Source organism: Gopherus flavomarginatus, chromosome 1 (assembly GCF_025201925.1).
Source record: "Gopherus flavomarginatus isolate rGopFla2 chromosome 1, rGopFla2.mat.asm, whole genome shotgun sequence".
Classification (NCBI taxonomy): domain Eukaryota; kingdom Metazoa; phylum Chordata; order Testudines; family Testudinidae; genus Gopherus; species Gopherus flavomarginatus.
The window spans coordinates 255,490,174-255,511,645 of NC_066617.1; the positions used below are offsets into that span (position 1 = coordinate 255,490,174).

General features: G+C 38.5%; 2 protein-coding genes across 8 annotated transcripts in view; one reads left to right on the top strand and one right to left on the bottom strand.

Annotated features, from left to right (window-relative positions):
- LOC127034074 (vertebrate ancient opsin-like) overlaps positions 1-9,057 on the top strand; it is a 124,241-nt gene extending 115,184 nt beyond the window's left edge. The window contains exon 4 of the mRNA XM_050922546.1: positions 8,723-9,057. Within this exon, the coding sequence (XP_050778503.1) occupies positions 8,723-8,965 (243 nt within the window). The 3' untranslated portion in view covers positions 8,966-9,057. The remainder of the gene's footprint in view (positions 1-8,722) is intronic.
- ST6GAL2 (ST6 beta-galactoside alpha-2,6-sialyltransferase 2) overlaps positions 1,423-21,472 on the bottom strand; it is a 287,770-nt gene continuing 267,720 nt past the window's right edge. For 4 of the 7 annotated variants that reach the window (XM_050922198.1, XM_050922205.1, XM_050922214.1 and 1 more), the window contains 2 exons: positions 20,322-20,496; positions 1,423-6,693 (listed from right to left, as the gene is read on the bottom strand). In XM_050922198.1, coding sequence (XP_050778155.1) covers positions 6,425-6,693; positions 20,322-20,496 — 444 coding nt within the window. In that variant the 3' untranslated portion in view covers positions 1,423-6,424. Of the gene's footprint in view, positions 6,694-10,089; positions 10,480-10,578; positions 10,933-15,277; positions 15,742-20,321; positions 20,497-21,472 lie in introns of those variants that run through there. The other 3 variants (XM_050922235.1, XM_050922254.1, XM_050922244.1) reach the window with 3 other exon arrangements.

The following is a 21,472-nucleotide window of genomic DNA, read 5'->3' on the forward strand; positions in this document are numbered from 1 at the left end:
TGTCCCCTTACACACAATTCCCAACAGGCCACACTGTAAATTTTAAGCAAGCCAAAAGAAAAACCAACCAGACAAACAAGCTTGCCCACTCACCCCAAGAATTAGTGCTCACTCCTTCTTCAGCAGGGAATCTCCCCCTCCAATGCCCCCTATTTGCTAGGTTCATTTTACCATGAAGAATGCAGTGATCTTGTGAAAAAATACAGGTAAAAAACACAAGTCAAGTTAACCGAAGGGCCTGAAAGGGGAAGTCTTCTTCAAATCAAGTTTTTCAAAAGAATATTTTGTTCTGTTCAGCCCCTAGCCGATCAGAGTATAATTAAACAAAAAAGGCCTCTTAACTTACTTTCATGCTGTGTGGGAAGTATAAATGACGTTTCCATTCTGAAAAAGCAAAATTGGCTAGGTTCCACATGTGCACACTCCTCTCAAGTACATGGTATAATAAAAGGTGGGATTCTGACTTTGTAATGGCTTTGTGGTTATCTTAACAACAATCCAACATCTACCGCACTTCTGTTTAACTGACTTCCTCACAACTTGACCATCCCTAGTAAACATGAACTTTCTGAGATGGAAAAAATTCAGGCTATCTAGATTAGTCCACCTCTCTAAATTAGGGGCCTGAGCCAAAGCTCTTTACGAGCTGAAAGACTCCCATAGATTTCAATGGGCTTTGGCTCAGGCCACTGGTGGGTGCACAATGTTGTATTTTATCCCCTAAGTGTCTGTGCAGTTATGTTTTCCCTTTTGTAGTTCATTCTTAACTTTAAATTATGGTCTGTGTAAAGAAATTTTTGCTTTACTAACTTTAGGACATGATTTCTTGAGAAGGCAAAACTTTCACTTCAACAGAAATTTGCCAACAAGAGTGCAGCCTTTTCTTAGGACATGTCTAAGCAGAGAAATTGACCAGCATAGCTACAGTGAAATAAACCATTCTTCTATAGCTTTGCTAGCATAATGGCTCCTGAGGATGCTCTAGTCTATCATAACAGTAACTTGATTCTGAAATTATTATTCCACTAGAGAGATGCCAGCCAACTTCCCTGTGTACACAAGCCCTTGGCGTCTGTGTATTCTCCCTGTTCTTGTCACTGAATGAAGTCTGTGTCCACAGTCATCCCACATCCTTTTATTGATCAGTGGTTTATAGCAACCATTTAGTCCATAATCCCTTTTACTGTTCTGTATCCCAATCCACTTACATAGTATGTTTTCCATTTTTAATTAAACAAGCTACTTGTCAGCCTCTACCTCTATATCAATTCAAGATCTTGATCTCCTCACTATGTAGAGCTGACCAGTAACATCCTCATTTCATGCCACGTGCAATTTCATCCACTCAAGTTAAGGACCAGTGCTGCTAAATAAATGAAAACAAATGTTTTATTTACAGCAAAAATCTGTACACTGTGCATACATAAAAATATACAAAATCAAAATAGAAAATAGAAAAGTGTTAAAATGTATACAAACACTGTTTAAAAATGTGACTCCCGTAAAATCTCAAGATTTAATTTGTTGAAGAGTACACATTCATTTAAAAAAATCATCATACAAAATAATTCTCAAAGCTATTAAAAAATTACAGTCATCCATATTTGAATAGTTCAATGACTACATTTCACAGAGGATGAGATGATAGGGATACATGTAAGACTTCTACATAGCTGATATTTCAAGAACAAAACTCTGGATTTGATTGCCAAGTTGAAGAGAAGAAATTCAGAGTGTCAAAATTCATTTAATTAAATAAGCCTGTGAGAGGCATGCCCAGACATGGGCTACTTTAAAGTTCAAACAGTTAAATCAGGTATCCTCTTCGCGCTGGAGAGGATAGCATTCAGGAAATCTGTGTATGTTCTGTACTGACATTTCATAGTCTGCTTCAAAAAACAAATCTAGCATATCTATGGATTGTAGACGAAGGGAAAGAACTCAAAGTGACACTTTCACAGACAACGCATTTAACATTACTTTCATCATAAGTTTGTATCAGTGTCTGAATAGCATTTCCCGGTTTATGAGACCATTACTGAAGAGGGAGACCAACACAAAAGCAACCATGTACGGCCTTGTCTAGACACAATTTGAGCACCCATTTAATTCAAACTATTCCTAAACAGATTGAGTTAAATCTGTGCAACCTCTGAACGTGGCACTCACGGTTAAAAATGAACTATTTCAATTTTGCTTCATTTGGCAAGAAATTGATGCAAACAGAATCAAGAAGGAATTCTTAATCTGAAACAAAAGAATTTCAACACCAGTAGGTTGCACTGATTTAGCTAAATATTTGAGCTTAGCATGTAGACCAGCCCCGTGTGTATAGATCAATATAATTATACATTGATCTCTCTCTCTTTATCACAAACAAATCTGTTACTTTGGTGCACTAAACAGTGTAACCATGTGGAGAATGAGGGCCAGGGAAGCCTTGGAACCACAGAAGGAATGGAATATCGGGAGCATTTCCCCCCTTAAATAGTTTCTCTGGAATTAACAGAAGAATACCTTGATTTAACCATCTAAACGCGTCATGGATAAAGCACCATAGCCACCACATGTTGAAAAAGCTGCATAATTCACAGTGGAAAACACAGCAAACCAAAAAGTAACATAAATTCAGCAGATTTACCCAAGCTTTATGGTTGTTTTTTTTTTTTTAAGTGCAACCGTCTCACCTCTTAATCATACACCATCAGTTTGGCTTTTGTAACTCCAGAGGCATACAAGGTGAATGAGTCTAACTTGAGCATTTGCGTCGCGTGTGTTATGTTTCAGGAGCGCATAGGCCTTGCCCAGGCAAATCGCCCACTCACTTCAAGTGTGAGTTACATACATACAAGGGTGACAAGATCGCACCCTAAAATACTGATGAATGATTTGGATGGGGAAATGTATTACACGTCACTTATGTATATATAAAACATCAGTCATTAGTTACCATTATTAAAAAGCTATCCAGATGTCTATTGAACACCTAATACACATTCATTCACTTTTTTAAATGCAACTGATTTGTATGGATTTTTGATACACGATTTCTACTCTCAAAAGTTTTAAAAAAAAACACACACACACACACAAACTTCAGTGGCCTCCCATAAAAGCAAAGAATGTCAAAGCTCAGGAGGGAGGCACCATGCAGGGAGGGAAGGCTGGTGAAAGCAGTTCTATAGTTCTCTTCATGGTGCCCTTTGTTTCCCCCTGCTGGCCTCCTGTCATTCAGAAGTAAAATTGCAGTTGAATTCTCAGTTAGCAAATCAGACTCAGCTGAACTTGTACTGAATTTTTTTTTTTTTTTAAATAAGATAGAAGGAGTGGGTGGAGAAAAATCTTCAATTGTCAAGATGCCTGTGTTTGTAGAACAATGAAATATCACAGGGGAAACGAGGATTTGGAAGCTATCTTAAGGCCCTCCCTTCTTGGGATGATTCAGACCCTGTGCTTCACAGCGTTGACACTGGCCTCCTTTTGGCGAAGAGGCTGGTGCACTTAGCACAGCTAAGCTAGGGTGTGCAGATATAACACCCATATGGCTGGTGAATTAAAATATACACAGAGATAGAATTAGGACAGATGACGTGGTGTATGAAAGAGCCACACCAATTTAAATAATTATATAATCTAGGGAAAGGTGAATGTTTCTTGGCATTTGGACTTGGCCAAGAAAGATTTGCTGCTCAGGTGCCTTGAGTATGCACTATTACTACACAAAAAAGGATGTGCATGTAAGTTTAAAGTATAAAATACATTTCATGAATGTGTACCCAGTTCTGTCTGAGAATTTTAAAAGGTAGCACTTCATTTAAACAGAAGTGCTAAGAACGCTGCCTCACGCTTCTCTTTACGGGAATCTTTAGAGTCCATAGGGCTGCGTACAAGCTGCACCATGATGAGAGACTATCTAGAGTGTAATACAACGCAATCCTATTGTTGTGGACAACTGAGAGTATTGCTGGTTAGCTTTTTTTTTATTCCCGATGGAAACAAGAGTTTGAGTTTCGCATGGGCAAATGAGTGGGAAACTGGCATGCTATTTTGTGGAATCTGAGATACTTCTGCATATGGCACGGTGACTTACTCATTTGTATTGGAAATATGATCAACTACATTTATTGAAAGGTGTGGAAGCTAATCCAATTTGAACTTGGCACATGGGAAACCCTGATCTGATACTAAGATCACTGTATTAGAAAGTGCCACTCTGCCCATGCAGAAAAAATCCTATTGAATGTGTTTCACAAAGGTGAATGAAGTGAAACAAATATATGGGAAAAGTATTTTTTTCCTTTGTAGGTTATATAGCACTACTAAGACTGGATACTGTTAAGAACAAAAACAGACATAAAATATTATTATAAAATGTTTTCCAAAATCAGTATGTAATGCATCCAGATACTAAGGCTGAAATTAATGAAAGCTGTCCATTTGGCAGTATGAAAACATGCATTACGAACATACCTATCCAATCAACACAAGGCTATCTGGATCACATGAACACACTTGCTGGCAGGTAGGAAGAATTTTAGAAGGACTGCAAAGCCCAAGATAATGACAACTTGCAAAAAGACAGCGAAGTGTGTGCAGTAAACTAATTCTGCTCTTATGGGGGGAAAAACAGCAGGAAAGGTTGGATGGGAGAATTACAAAATTCTTCTGATTTATATTTATATCAGTGGTTTTCAACCTGTGGTGGATGAACCCCTGGGGGTCCACAGACTATGTCTAAGATTTCCAAAGGGGTCCACACCTCCAGTTGAAATTTTTTAGGGGATCCAAAAAAGAAAGATTGAAAATCACTGATTTTTAAGAAGAAAGATGACAGAAAATACATTAACATGGTTTTCTCCATCGCCAGCTATCTCTCAGTAGCCAATAGCGAAATATGCTTTTCCCCTCCACTGTTTTAATAACAGTGTTTCTACCAGCCAATCACCTTTTTTGCTGAATGGATATGGATAGGATATGTATGATTTCTTGTACATAATCACTCCTGCTGAATTTTGCTCACTGCAAAACCAAATTTTAAAAAGCAAACAAGAACATTAACCTACCTCCAGCCTGAAACTGACCTTTTGTCAGAGAAAACATATTTTAAATGCATTAACATCCCGGTGGATTTTAGAAGTGGTTTAGAGAATATCCATGCTGTGTTTTTACAATGAAATTATGAGATTGTCTCAGTGTGTAAGCCATAGTAAGATTGTTGAAGGCTTTACAATGTCTCCAGGATACAGACTTCATAATTTTGAATTAAAAAATACTGACATCCTGTTTTTCCCTCACAAAAACAAAAAAAAAATGCTGTGCTTTTTAAAAAAGCAATAATAAATGAATTTAACTTGGCTTACAACAAAATAGGCAAACAACTAATTTCTGAAATCTCCCCATCCAAAATGCTTATTTCCTTGGAAAAGGCAGGCCTACATTTTTTGAATAAGTCCTTGTAAGAAATCTGTTTTTTACAACTTGCTTTCAAATGTATGTGTGCAAGCAGAGCACATTGTCTCCATTCCCCTGGAGTGTATATCTACATATGTGCACAGAGGGGAAAACTGCCCCCAGACAGAAAGCCCATGCACCATTTCAGTCTTACTTATGCCCTCTTGCTGGTCTTCTGCTCAAGCTGAATGAGGGCAGAATGAGAGCCTTCTGAAGAAAGAAGATTCTCTTTACCCTTTGCCTGAATGCAGCATCTGCATGGACCATGAGAGATATGTGCAGTCATACTGTCTTTATTTAAATAACCTGGTTGTGTGTACAGTAATATCCATTTAAAAGTAAGTAAATATCACTTGTTAATTTCTGGCTGCAGAAACTACCTTAATACAATGACTAGCTATTGGGCCTGATTCTCATTTAGGAAGGTCCCTTTACATTGGTCATTTACATTCACTTTAAAGCCTGTTTGCCTTGTCAGAATGGAGTAAAGGGACCTTCGTTTAAATGAGAATCAGGCTCATTATACTCATAGCGTGCCCAGTTCAAAACCATGATTATTTTATTTTGGGGGTGAAGAAATGTGAAAATCCTGTGATATGATGAGAAATCATCCATCTCTCAGCAGACAGCTCTGTGTTAAGTTTTTTTTGTCTTTTTTTTTAAGTGTGGCATCTAGTACATGTGGCACCTGTATCTCTGATGTTTTCTGACAGGTCATGTCCACAACAATACATTGTATTTCTACTTAACAGTGCCTTTGCACCTTTCACGAGCAAAGCTTTTTTTCTTTAACTATTTGCAAAGCAGTTATACATACTCAGGCTTAGGAAGGAAGAAAATCTCATGCTTGCTACTTAATTACAGTTTATAGACTCAAGACTAGGTTGGTCTAAGATACATTTTCAAGTATTCCTTTGTTGTTTATAGTACGACAGTAGTACCTTATTGCACATTGTTTCTGAACGATTCACTTTTACAAGTGTGGGAAGTGATTCTGTCCCGGGCACTTTACAGACCTGAACCCTGGCAAGATTACTTTCCCCTTCCGATACAGATCATCCTGCAAACCTTTGTTCATCCTCTGCACCAGCAGTTTCTCATACAGTAGTGGATGGTAAGCCCCTAAGGTACAAGCGGCATCATAGTATAGTTCATGGTAGTGACAAAGGTCGGTTTGTCGGACTGAAGGGATGTATTCATACACGTGCACTTCGTTACACATGGACATCATGATGAGGATCCCTGAAATGAAATTTAAAGACAAAAATATAGCTATTTCACCTCCCTGTGATCTGCTGTCTTTCACCACTGCACTTCAAAATGCTTTATTGTACTTAGTTTAAAAATATTCAAATGTAATAGAACAGTTGCCCCTTTACACTGTTATATAAAGACCATGATCTCTTGCAATGTTGATAGGATAGGACAGCAGGCTTATGAAACCCATAAAAGCCCTTTTAAACCCTGGACTACCATCTCCACCCTGCTCAATTCACCGAAGGGACTGCCCCTCCAAAAAATCCATGATAAAATCATGGAACTAACCTAGGCATGTGCTAAACTACTTACTTACTATTTAAATCACATAATTTTTCATCATTACCCCTTTAATGCATTCCCTTATTTGTATGTTGTCTATATAGTTCTTTAGCAATACAGACTTTATCTTTATATCTGTCTGATGCACCTAGCACACTAGATAGTGTGTGTTAATTATATAACCACCACCACCACCCCCCAAGGTTTTTCTTGGATACCCATCATCTTCATATCTAAACTCTGAACAAAATTATGTAAAGGCATAGAAACTTAAGAGTCTTCTCCCTTCTCTTCTCCCTGGTTTCAGATGTTTATCTGTGCCCTGAGCCTGTAAACATTTAAGCACATGCTTAACTTTAAAGACGTGACTAGTCCCATTGACTTCAGTTATTTTTAGGAAGTCATTGGTATGGGAAAAGCTGCATTGTCCAGCATTCACCCAGATTCTTCCCACCATTTTGACAACTTCTGGTCTTGATGCTATTATTCAGTGGTGAGGTTAGAGTACTAACATGTTCCTAAAAGCATTTCTTACTTCCAGTTTCATAAATGGTGTCTTTCTTAGAATGGGTTTGAGCCAGTTGCTCTTCATCCATCCACTGCCTTCTTTCAAAGCACTGAGACATTTTGGAGACACAGAAATCGCATAGGTGGACAAAGCGATATAGCAGGGTGTCATCCGTGTATTGGTAGCACTAGAGTCTGTGTCCTCGCAGATCTCTCCAAAGAATTCTATATAAATGCTTAGGAGGATGGGATTCTATGTGATGGGGGCATAGATGATGACAAGCAGCTGCCCACTGTGACACTCTGGGATTTGTCCAGCATAATGCGGACCCATTTTCTCTGGCTCAGTCTCGTATGTATAATCAGCTGTGTCCAAGATTTCTAAGACATCCACCAGTATCAGCACAGAGATTCACTTCCTGTTTAAAGCTAGGAAACGGTTACCTCCACTGTGCCAGGCATTGTCGTCTCTGTCCCATGTCCATGCATGGGACTAGCCCGGTTCATTGAATGAGAATGTTGTCTCTCATAGCAGGGCTACGTTAGAAATGATAATGTCCAACTTTTGGTGTCGCTAATTAGAAGTTAGATAATAGGCTTTCCCATGAGAAAGTTTTGGAATTAGAGAGCCACAAAGGGATTGAGAGCTAAATCCCATGATTTAAAAATCAATCAACATTAAAAAAGTTAATTTACTACTAAAATTAAGCAAAACAATTGTTTAAAATGTAGTTTGCAGCATTAGAACTCAGATTTCCAATGCTTATTAATTCAAAAGCAGATTCTTTTCATCCTGCCCTGCCTCATCAGATAACCTTCACGGTGCTGCCTTCCGTTCTTTTCTTTTCTAAGTCACTTTAAAACAATGTATTTGTAATTAACTCTTCTTTTATCATTTGATGCAGTGATTAGAACATGTTTTTTATTATACTAAAGTTTTTCTTTTACATTAGATGGAATTTATGACCCTAAAGAGTAACAATACTAATCTAGAAGGAAAGATGCCCAAACATATGTGAAATTTACTGTTTCACCTACAAGCAACAAAGAATATGAGTGAGAAATCTGGAGTGAGAAATGATGAATTACAAATTGACAAAAATTACGAGCCTAATCATTCAGAATGAATCCATAACTCCAGCCTGTAACTAGAGATGCATTGAATGTTCAATTTGTCTAGAAGCTATGTTTAAAAAAGAATCCCTGATTTGATTTTGTTTTTCAGTTTTACAAATGCTTTCTTCTACTTTTCCACTGCTACCGTCCTTTGGCTGCTGATGGAGAATCCATATGTCAGTCTAAGGTAACTGTAATCCAGCTGAATCAGAAAGTGGACGGTGGAGTCACATGTAATAATCAAGAACTTCCTGAAACGGATGGGAAAGTGCCCTGTCTGCTGAGCCCAGAGTCAAGCTTGGAGCCCGCTTCAGAAGACACGCCACAGATGTTAAAGGAGAATTCTCTCTGATGACTAGTCACACACCTTAACCAGTGTACGCTGTTCTATTGCCACACTACCCAGTTTACTTTAACATTCCTAAAGGAAATTGCTATTTGTGGAATAGGAAAAAAAAATATGAGAAGAACAGAAATAAGCTTCTGTTCCTATTCATTAATAGCAACTAAGATTGAAAGTCACAGAAGAAAAGGTTTGATATGGCAGTTTTAAAACAATACAGGTGACCTTCCAAATATAAGTTAATTATTTAATAGAGAACTGAAAAGCAGTGAAGGTTTAAATCTTTATAATCTGATGAGCAATGTCTCCAAGAGTCAATCTATATTAAGGACATATGTGTCATCTAGTTTATCCTTTTGCCAGTAGATTTTTCCCTACTAGTATTTTGGTCTCCTGTACTTATAAAAGTGAGTGATGAAGATTCCGCCCCTTCCCTTAGGACGAAGCATAAAAAACTCAAAGATTTTCCTAATAGTCACCCTATTTTCCCTTTCTTAATTTCATTCAACTTCTCCTAGTTAAATCCCTTTAGCCTGAAACATTAATCTCCATCCTTAGCATTTACAACAATCCCACATTTGCATGTGGCTATTCACTGGTATTCTGCACCCTGCCTGGCTAATACCTATTTATTTCCAGGCGCAGTTCAATTTTTTTAAGTGGCTGATGACCCAGGTATCAGACAATGTCTTTCTTCCAATGCTTATTGCAACTCTTACAGTCTGGCAGGGCATGCTGTCTGTCTGTCTGTTCTGGGGGTTGAACTCTCCAGGACCAGCAGCCAGACATTTACTACAGGGCCTAAAGTAGATTGGGGGAAAAAAAGAGGGAAAGTGCACCCTGCACCAGCCAAGGAATAAGGGAGGCGTGGGAAGTGCCTATGGTTAAAAGCTCCCTCCTCCCCCACCCCTGGTTTGGATGAAGGAGTGGGAGGCACACTTTGCCCTTCTTCCGCTTTTCCTACTGTTTATGTTCCAGGTACCTTTTCCCTCATCTAACAGAGCCTCAATTTTGTAAGATTTACATGAGCAGTGATGAAATATGTTACTGAATTCACATCTACTAATTTAATTCTGTTCCAAAGTGGAGTCAGTGTGTCAAGTTTGCATTGATTGATTGATGTAAACCTATGCTATTTACTGCTCACAGTTATTGCCATTATCCTTTATCGGCCAAATTTGCAAACTGTGATTTATATATGAATGCTATCACTTGTGCAAGCAAATAATCAAATTTACACATGCAAACACCATTTCTTGCGTACATCAAGCACGTGTCTGTTCTGCATGTGATAAATATCTCATTTGGGCACACAAATGGTAGGGCACGAAAAATCAGTTGTGTAAATGACTGCTTGCAAAATTGCATGCACTCAAATACGGGGTGAGTCAAGATACCTTTTGGAATCGTGAGTAGATATTTAAAGCATTTCCTCAATGCTTATTCCACTATTAAGACATTTTAGAAAGAATTCCACCATTTTTCCAGTGTCCTTCTGGCTCCAATAGCAGTTGATTTAAAGACTAGAGGAGAACAATACTGTGATTCATTCTGGTGAACATACATGCAAAGCTTAACAGAAGGGACAAATATTAGTTACTTTTAACATTTAAACAGAGTCTTTAAAAATGTGCTGCAAACAAAGAACAATAAAAACTACAATAAAGTAATCAGTGATGTTCTTTTAATTGGGTAGTGTCTCGTACAGAACACTTTACGGTTCAATGCATCTCACCAACCTTATTTAGGGAGAAGATTAAGTCACTGGAGAGTACATACTGGCAAGGGAAATATACTATATGACTGAATAGCTCTTTTCCATCTGTAACTTCTGATTCCATTAACAAAACTGACAGCATAAACCCTGCCAAGAAATCCTAATAATCCAGTAAAACATCTTTTAAAGCTAGCAATAAAAACTATAAAACAAATACAATTCTAAATTAGAGATGACACTCCATTCTTTCCTCACACAGCTGTAAAAAAGGGCACAAACAGGAAAGTTAACCTCTTCATTCTGAATAAGCATGACTAGACATCCTAGGTTTATTTAAAAGCTTTAAGCGCCTTTATTTTTTTTAATTTTATATTTAAAACAGTTTCTCATTCGAAGAACAAACCTGTCTTATAGATAACCTAGGACTAAGTTTAGAAAAGCATTAAACAGAAGGAAAATAGTAGGAATCTGAAACAAATAATAGAAATTAGAAATTCAAAGAACTAGGACATTTAGACCAGCCCCCTGCCCGTGACCTACAGTGCATTTTCTAATGCTCTGTACTTTCTGCTCCTTAGAAGTTCCTAGCAATAGGACTACTAACATTTATCTGGGGAGAGCATTCCACAGCCTAGTAAATCTCACAGTCAAGCCTTCCTTTCTTAATTTCCTTAGTTCTCTTATATCTTTTTGCACCATTCTATTCATTTCCATTTTCCTTAGTGTTGATGACCTTCAAATGGGAAGTTTATGTCATCTGGCCCCAGCTATTTAGTTGTTGTTGTGCCAAGTTACATTTATTTTAATTTTTCCTCGCAATTCAATTACTTCATCCTTTGAGCATGTTGAGTGGTCTTCTCAAGCCCCCTTGAAACTGTCAGTAGCTTGGCACTGAGGTAACCAGAAATGAACCCTGTATTTCAGATGAGCAATAACTTAACAATGAGGACTACTCCTCTACGTACTAGTTCTAAGGAAATTGGGGAAGCTCTACCAGGTGATTCACTTAAAAATTAGGCTAGACAGATTGCTCAAGAATATACTGTGGGGATCCACCCAGAATCAACAAGTGGACAGAAAAGAACGATTTATAGGCCTTTTCCAGGTCTGATGTCTATAATAAACTATTTTTGAGCTCTCAGAGCTTAAACATAACATCTATTTTTAATAAGGAAAAAAAAGTGTGTGTGGAAATTACAAAGAACAATTTTACCTGACCTTAAATGTGGCAAGAATAACTGGTGAGGCTACAGTATTACCATACATGCAAAAAGGGAACTGAAAAGATTTCCCTATAAGCCAAACCTAGTCTTTGCTAATGCCCTACCTCTTTTTTTATGGTCCAAAAACCATATTTAGATTACAACAGCTGTAAAATAGGAAATTTAAAAAACAGTTTTGCCCACATACAGAAAAATCTATAAAAGTTGCTGTATAGACTACAGTTCAGGAGTGTGACTTATGTGTATTCTGTAGATAAGTTACTGTGGGGGAAATTATGATTAGCACTAAAAATATTCATTTGAAAAGAGTTTTTAGAATATATATTATTCAAATGAAATTATCAGGTTATCAAGCTTGCTGACCAGCTGTTTCTTTATTATAATATTACAGTTTTGGACACTAATAAAAAATTAAATATTTCAAAATGCTCAATAAGATATATTAGTTTACCTTCCTTTTAATAGCAATATAACTTTAGAAGATTAGATTTAGCTTAAATTGAGTCTAAAAGGCACAACTAAACTCTTGGGATTTTGCAATCTGTGCTGCTGAAAATATTTAAACAGAATTAAACCAAAAGTGTTACGTTATTTGCATGATTCTAATCAAAAGGAGAAAATGTGTTAATTTGATTTTGGTAATTTTAATAATTCAAGAGGTTTTCAATGTCCAGCATGCATCTTTTGCATGGTACAATTGTGCTTTGTGGTTAGCAAATTAATTTTAAAAACATTTTTCCTAGTTTGTAAATATATAAAATATAATTTAATATACCTGAGTATAACAGATGACATATAAAAGCATCTGACGTAAGGAATCTAATTTAAATATTAACCAAGACTTCAGCTCAGCTTCTGATTTAGCAAAACTGTTTAATTATTTACAATGAAGAAATACAGATATAGGATTTGATTTTCAAAAGGGCTGGTAACTCACAACTTCTGTTAAGAGCTGTGGATGTGCAGTAACTCTGAAAAATGAGGTCCATAGGTATTCACTTCTTTAAGAAGTCAGCATTAAAGAGATCTTAACAAGCTTATGTGTGAGAGAGTGAACAAAATCACATATATGTAATATGATAACCACATACATGTAATCTGATGATCACACATTCAGTATATGCCACTTTTTTCCCCATGCATCACAGTAGCAGCCACAGAACTAAGTTTAACAACGTAACTATTTTGAATTAAACTATTTTGTTTAATAAAGCACATGAAGGTTTTATGAACATTGGGCATAATGAAAATAGTTTTCTGCACATTAGTCTGCATATGTACACTGTGTGTTTGTCATTCTTTGACAAATTAAATTAAAAGTGACAGATTCTCAGGTGGATGCTACTGACTCCATCAAATTTAACAAACAAAAGCAAGAATAGAAGCAATGGTAAATGCTGTAGCTGCGCTATCTTTGAGGTGTATCCCTAGAAATACTACAAAACACATGTATGTATGAAATTTACTTTTTATTGCTGTTCAGGAATGCTGGATGCAGGAGTATTGGTTCATGTTTTTAATAGGGAGCCATATGATGCCACAGATATGCGCATGGATTGAAGGCAGTATGTTACCCACAGTTCTGTGGGTTTAATAGACTTTTTAAATGAAGAAAAGTGCTGTGTTCATTTTCAAGAGAAGGTTATTTCATGTCTGTTTGGTCAATCAAAGATGACAAATATTAACCACAAGAGAACACTACTTGAATTTACAGAAAATCAACACTAATTAAAGAATTTAAATGGTGTTTGTGTCTAGACATAAGCAGTAATATACCCGTGTTTGATGTAGATTTTTGCAACATGTAGTTTGATTTGAAATCAATGTTACTGTGAACACAAAAAGTTGCACCGTTTATCAATAACTATAATGTATTCTGTAAATTCATAGATATGAAAATGCTAACCAATACTACCGTGTGCTGTTAAGTGTTTTATTCAAGGTCAAATGACATGCTGGAGTATTAAAGAAACCCACCACACAGAATGAAAAGATGATAAGTGATAGATAATGTCTAGAATGCTATTTGAAATGAGTTTACTCTCTTCTCTGTGTATACTAGGAAGCTGAGCTTCTTAAATATTTGAACGTTTTCTACCTGCATGATAATATATCTGAAAAGGGTAACCATTACACCAGTCCAATTTTGTTTTTTAGCAACTAGTTACCAGATTACTAGCTAAATCAAGGTAACAATAACACAGGCAAATGGTTTTAAAACAACTAATATGTTTAACATTATCACTGTTTTCAAATTATGCAAACATTCTTTTTAAGCCTAGGTAGAGATCAGCAGCATTCTTCTTGTCAACATGCCATTTGAAATGGTTTTATATCCGTGTCCTGAATGAAAACAATCTGATAATGTACCAGTGTTATGATTTGCTTGTTTGTGTTGTCATCCTGAGTTACACATGCAAAGGATGTTGAATATAGTGTTATCAAGAATCCTTAATGCCTACCTGTTGTTTTGAACTGTTACGGTGAACTGTAAATCCTGAAACAAGAATTTCTTTTTCAATAATAAAATACATATTTAGTTACTGTTTATATTTTCTTAAAACCCAGCTGACTTTGAATTTTGCTCTATCCTACTTCATTTCCCTTCTTACACCTACTCAGGATAAAAGTCCTACTAACTAGAAGCCATGATACTGTTTAATAGGTGAAGCAGGTGTTCTTTAGCACATAGGTTACCATAAGCAATGACATTTTACTACTACCACCTCAATGCAAATCAGGCAGATATGCAACTGTGTATGACTCTGTATTCACAGCCATATGAACCCATTCTGTGGATTTGCTATAATTCCCATGTGCCATGTCATACGGAAGTGTGACTATACATGCGTGAAGGGTCATGAAAGGTTCTAGAAGCAAGAGAGGTATACTCCCCTTCTACATACTCCAGATGTAGCCAGGGTGATTCAACACCCGATGCCATCTTGCTGTGAAAGGCAGAATTCCTATTCACAGCAACAAAACGGAGTGTGTGCACAGAAGATGAGTGACAGCGAGCCACAGTATTAAAGGGAAGACGCCATTACGGCATTAGCCAATTAAATGTCACAGATCCAATGGCCAAGGCTGCTGGTGCAGATCCCTCAGGCACATGGTGGCTGGAGCACACCAGCTGACACAAGAATCCCTTACACTAGGCAGCTGCTGAAGAGAATGGTTGCCTCCATACAATGATACACTGCCAGCCAAAGGCACATCCTTTCCATGTTCTAAACTGGAAGCTGTACCAACAACAATCTTTAGCACACAAGGGTGAGACCACAGAAAGGCAAATGCCTCCTGTAAAGTGGCTTAACACTATATATATATATATAGCAGTGCTTCAATTAGTTAAAAAAGCAGTGGTATTCATTCCAAAGATCGCCTGCCTCCCTCATAAACACCATAAGGAAGCTCCCCACCCCTCATCTGTTCAGTGCCCTTTCTGCTACTGGTGAGGATACAATTGTGTGCTGTAAATGAAACACACCATTTTTCTAAACGAGGTGTGCTTACTTTGTCTGTACTTCCATTTGCTTATTCCTCTTTTGTTAGCTTTCCATTTACTCATTCCTCTTCTTCCCTCTCACTCTTTTTCATTCCTGCTGTTTTTTTTCTCTCTAGTGATGCACCTTTGTCATAGTGTTGGGCCTTCTCAAGCCCAAACTGGCACCTCTGTCTGCTTGCATGTTGTTGTAGGTGTCACGCTCTATGTTCTCTCTCTCTTTTGCTCTCTCTTTAGTGTCTCACTTTTCACTCAGAATAGCTTCATCTTTTGCGGTTCTTATAATGTGCAGTATCCAATGAATGCAACTTTCATCCCAGTAATATGTCTCATTTCATGGCTGAAAATTAAAAGACACTACTGGAGTGGTGCTGAAATCATGTGTTATATTATCATGATAAAACAAAATATTGGATAGCTGTTCACTTAGTACCATCTATCTCAATGAGGCAAAGGGTGTGTAATTTCCTAATTTTTATTAAAAAAAAAAACCAATGGAAAAAAATCAGAAATTTCACCATGTAGCATCATAACCACACCCACATGCTCATCAGCAGAGTTGAAACCTTCAAATCCATCACACAGACCTCTGCCATTTGAGTTCACAGAATAAATGATAGCAATAGTAGGTTATTGTCATCTATGTGGACCAGCACTAGAGCAGGATGGGCTACTTGCCAGTGAGTTTCACATAAATTTGCTGACAATACAGGAATCTTGGGTTCCATTACAGGAAGTGGTGCGGGCCGAGGGATGTGCTGGCTGCCACTTCCAGCAGCTCCCATTGGCCTAGAGCAGCGAACTGCGACCAGTGAGAGCCGCGATCGGCCGAACCTGTGGACACGGCAGGTAAACAAACCATCCCGGCCCGCCAGGGGCTTTCCCTACACAAGCGGCGGACCAGCTTTTAGAACCACTGCTCTACACTGCCTGGGTGCGAGCGGGGATGGGGGTGGGAGGGTGTCACCGAGAGCCCAAGAGATGCAAGCTTCCTCCTCTCCATTCCAGTACTCAGCTGCACCCTGCCCAGAGAAGCTAAAAGTAGCCATTTAAAATTTGACTTCAGCCCAGTACCCCTGGGATGTGGCATGCACAGTTTGGTCAGCATTGGGAGCTGTGAGAGGCGTGAACATGCTCAGTGAAGACAGAAGCTTGGTGATATTAACTGTTAAGTTCTAGAAAGTCTCTGCTGAGCATGGGCAAACTGTGATTTTTTTCCATAGGCTTATAACCTGGCCAAGTTTGGGCAGATTTTCATGAGGACAGTAAAGCCCTGACACAAAGGCCACTCCTCTGCCAAATTTCAAATCCCCGCTCCACAACATGAGAGTGCTAGAGCATTTCCAAAGGAAAGGTCACCAGAATTTTTGTTTAATGTAAAAAAAAGGAAAGTATTTTCTACTAGTCTTGTTGTCAGAAATAGCTGAACAGTTTTCGCTTAAGGTTTCCAAAACAATTTAGCCTGTCATGGAAAATTTCAGCCCAGATCATTTAAATTTAGCAAAGTTATCAACATCTGAAAACAGAGCTTTATTATGGGAAGTGTTGGGTAACCTTAATACTAGGCGGTGGTACAAGGAAGGCTGCAGAGCTCCTGAGGGCTCCATACCATGGATGTACTTTTACCCAGGTCCGGGCTCAGAGTATGCACCCTTTGCAACGTATGAAATATGGACAATACAGAGCAAGTTGTTATCTCACTAGTAACATCACTAAAGATTTGCTATCTTGACTATTGTGCTAGGAAGGTTTTCAAGCACGGAGAGCTCAGCTGGCAAAAGGGCCACTTAGCAACCTTAACAATATGTGGGTGGGTCTATCCTTCTGTACAGCGTGGTCAACTGGAATTTCTCTCTCTGCATTCCCGGACTATTTTCAGTTGGATGCCCCTTTCTCAGTATACAATAAATAGCTGGAAACTTGGTGAATCACCCGCAATAGGAGAATATCCAGAACATATGTTAAGCAGGAGAGTGACATTCCCCCATTCCTTTGTTTAGTTGGGTACAGATTCTTATAACCATGTTAAGCAGTACTTTGCTCCAGAAGTAATCCCAAGGACTTCAATAGGACTTCGATGAGTTAACATACTAAACAATGTGAGTATGAATGACAGAATCTGTCCCTTTAGGAGAATATATAAGTGACAAGGGCTATGCATCTGTTTTAATTGTAGGGCTGCAAATCTTGATTTAGAAAAAAAGTCATTCTAATAAACTGATTTTATGCATGCTTATTTTGGTTCAAGTTATAAGAGCACACTTAGATTAAAAGGAAATAGGTCTCTCTACCTATGGAAAGTCATATGTGCATTTTAGGCTACTATAAACAACAGGATCTTTCTTAATTTGATTTCTTAATCTTATGTTCTTATGCTCTGCAATAGTACGGATGTCAATTTTAGCTCTCTCTTGGAACTGGATAAATTCATGGTGGTTAAGGCCATAAATGGCTATTAGCCAGGATGGGTAAAGAATGGTGTCCCTAGCCTCTGTTCGTCAGAAGATGGAGATGGATGACAGGAGAGAGATCACTTGATCATTGCCTGTTAGGTTCACTCCCTCTGGGGCACCTGGCATTGGCCACTGTCGGTAGACAGATACTGGGCTAGATGGACTTTTGGTCTGACCCGGTACGGCCATTCTTATGTTCTTATGATGTTTTCATGATAATAATGAGATTGTGCTAAGATAGTATGGGCATTTAATAAATCATTTCCTAGATATCATCTTTAAAATAAGTTACTGTTATATTTTATGATAACTTTCATTTCTCTAGACCCTCTATTCAATCTGAATTATATTTGCTAGAGATATTCATCCCTAAATATGCTAATTTTTTAGATTTGCAAACAAACAAGCAGTACCATGCAATTTAGATTACATGGCTCTTATACAGTCCCTCTCATTTGTGTCTGTCAGCTTAAGTGCCAAACAGATATTTGCCACTTGAGTTGATATTTGCCACTAGATATCCAATCTGAACACTAACATATCCCATCAAATTTCTGCCAAATTGAATTACATTATTTGTGCATTATCCTATCATTTACATCTACCTCTGAACAATACAGTTGCTGTAGTATGATCTTTTACAGTTTAAACGACATTACGTGTGCTCTGTATAGATATATATTCAATATGCTCTTAAATGTGAAATATCGATTCTGACGAGCCTTCAAATGCACCTAACGCAATCGTAGCTAGATGCCAAATAAGGCAATTAAGGCTTACAGTCGGTTTGTCCAATTATCTATCTTAGCATTTTATACTGCTGTCCAGAATGCCCTCTGTGGAACAGCAACAGCAAAAGCAATGTCCCTAGTTAATTTCATGGAGTCTGGCACATCTCCCTTTTTGAGATAAAGATGGTGGTGTGGGGTTTTTTTTAAGGCTCATTTGTTTCTGAGTGCATTTTTGATTTGGGTTTTTTGGGGCTTTTGTTTTTTTGTGGGGGGATTTTGTGGGGGTGGGAGAGAGGAGTTTACAAGATGGAACTTTTTTAATGTAAAGTATTTTCTGCTAGCCTGGTTCTCACAAATAGCCTAACAGTTTTGGCTGAAGTTTTCCACAACAGTTTAGCCTGTCATGGAAAATGTCTCAGTGTTGTCTTTCTTACAGTGCAAAGGTCTTTTCAGAAAGGACGTTTTTTCAGCTTTCCTAAAGACAGATTCTAGATTGACAACTGGACTCTTCCTCTTCACCATTCCCAGGTTAAGCAGCTGTTTTTTATTTTATTTTATTTTATTAAAACATTTTCATTATTCTAGGAAAGTTTTTGCTGAACAGTGAGCTTTGAGCAATGCCCTGATATCATACCCAGAATACTTTGTCTCCAGCTTCCAAAAATCTAATGCTGGGAACTGGCAGCTTCAACATTCCTGACAAACACTGCTCTTCTGGTGGATAATGACTGGACAGGTGATTCGATGCAGCTGGATCCTATCCCACTGAAAGCCTAAAAACTTTCACTAAGACCTTAAATTGGCTCTGGAATCCAATGGGAAGCCACCAGAGGATGCAGAGCACTGGGGAGACATGGCTTTTCCTGCTTGTTGTTCTAGCTCAGGCATCCAGTAATCTTTGTGAGTTACCTCGGTGTTTTCTGACTGTGATAAACATGTGGATCACTACGGTTAGATCCTTATCCAAGGGAGGAAGGGTAAAGTCTCAGAGCAGAGGTGGAAGGCAGCCCTTGCTGCACTGTTGCTACCTGTGTATCCACTAGCAGTGATGAATCCAGTAAGATCTTGAGACTTCATAATGTGTTGCTTACATATATCCCTACATGTTAGTGATAAGCATCTACCAGACACTGACAGTCACACAACAGGAAATGTGACCTCCAGGCCAAGCCATCCCTTCTTCAGGGAAATATTATGGAACGGCCAAGAAACCGAGTTGGAATTCTGTGCCTCCTACTGTAAAGGGAGGGTGACATGCACTAGCTGCTCTGAGGCTGGAACAGTACTATAGAGCCCTGCCTGGGTAGGAACACTCCTCCTCCCCTGTCATTTGTGGAAGCAGCATGCGGCTTGACTGGTTGGGTAAAGATTTTAAAACTTTACAATGGACAGTAATAGCACAACAGCAATTTCACTGTATCTATCATTTGTGGTGGATTTTAGCGGTAAGTAAAAGTAATAGTTTTGTTTCATACAAACTCCTCGTATATCTCACTGCAAAAGTCCATACACTTGAGCATTTCGTAAACTAGTGATTTAAGGGTCAAGAATTCATAACATTCACGGTGAGTCACTGTTATTTTATACTATGTTTCCCATGCTGTGTATTTTAAATGGTCATTGTCACTCACTAGCACAATAAATAATGCATGAAAACAGGCCTGAGTATGAGGAGTGTATCTATTTAACCATTATTTAGATAACATGTCTTTTAGGGCATTGCTAGATACACCTACCAATGAAACCTGATGAAGGTGGGTTGGGCTGTATCTTCTCTTTAGTGTTCTCCTGAATGATGTCCCAGAGCTGCCATATAAACTTGGGATGGAGAATGTAAAATGGCTGGTTTGGATTCCTCCTGCGATGTTGCACGTAAGGTGTGAACAGGTTATAGTCTGGCTTCTTATACCACTGGGGGGGGGGTGGAGGGAAAACAACCAAAAGTGAGAAACTGATCAGTCCTAGGGTGCTGCTCAATACACACTAAACAGTATATCAAATACAACACCAGCAGCTCTGTGTTGGCACTGAAGTACGAAAGCATAAGCAGCAAGCCGGCCTGGGTTGCTGGACATTTTCTTAGTAAGCCAGTCCCGAACTTGGGCTGCTCTGCTCCCTCCTCCATATGTGTGCTCCCAATATGCAATTCACTCCAGTGCATAGAACCAACACAAGGCCTATGCATCATTCACAGACCCACGTTAAATAATTAATTAGGGATTAAATAGGCTTAGTGCAAGACATTGGCACTGGGGTGAATTTCATTCCAAAACACCACCAGCTGCAGCAGCTCCTGGAGGAAGCAGAAAGCACTCTGTCAGCTGCACTAAAGGGGGTTCACCTGATGAAACAGGCACACTTATCTCCAGCTGCAGAGTGCTCAGATCTATTGCTTCCCTGGGCTCCCACTGCTAATAGCTTCCTTTTCTACAGAGCCCCTCCAAGTGACTGCAAAATGGATTTTTTTGGGGGGAGGGGGGTGATGGTGACTGGAAACAAAGGGGGGCTGGGGAAGGAGGGCACCAGCAAATTAATTTGGAAGCCTGGGGACTTGTGAATAAATATATGTGGTGGTGTGCTTGAGGGTCAATGGATTTGGAAGAGACTAGGGAAGAGTATTATGTATTTTTATTTAAGTGTAGGGTTTTTGTGGTGGGACATAGAGGGAAATGGAAAATACAGATGTGATTATTTACCTTCGCTCATGTCCCTCCACAAAAATCCAGCACTTTCCCTACCAGCCCCACACAGCAATTTCTCCCATATTTATTATCTAACTCTCATTTTTAAATACACAAAACAGTAAGACCTCACCCCAACTCCCTACCAATCCATCTGCCCTCGGTATCTCTTAAAATAAGTAGTCTGCTCAGGTAGAAGTGAGGGC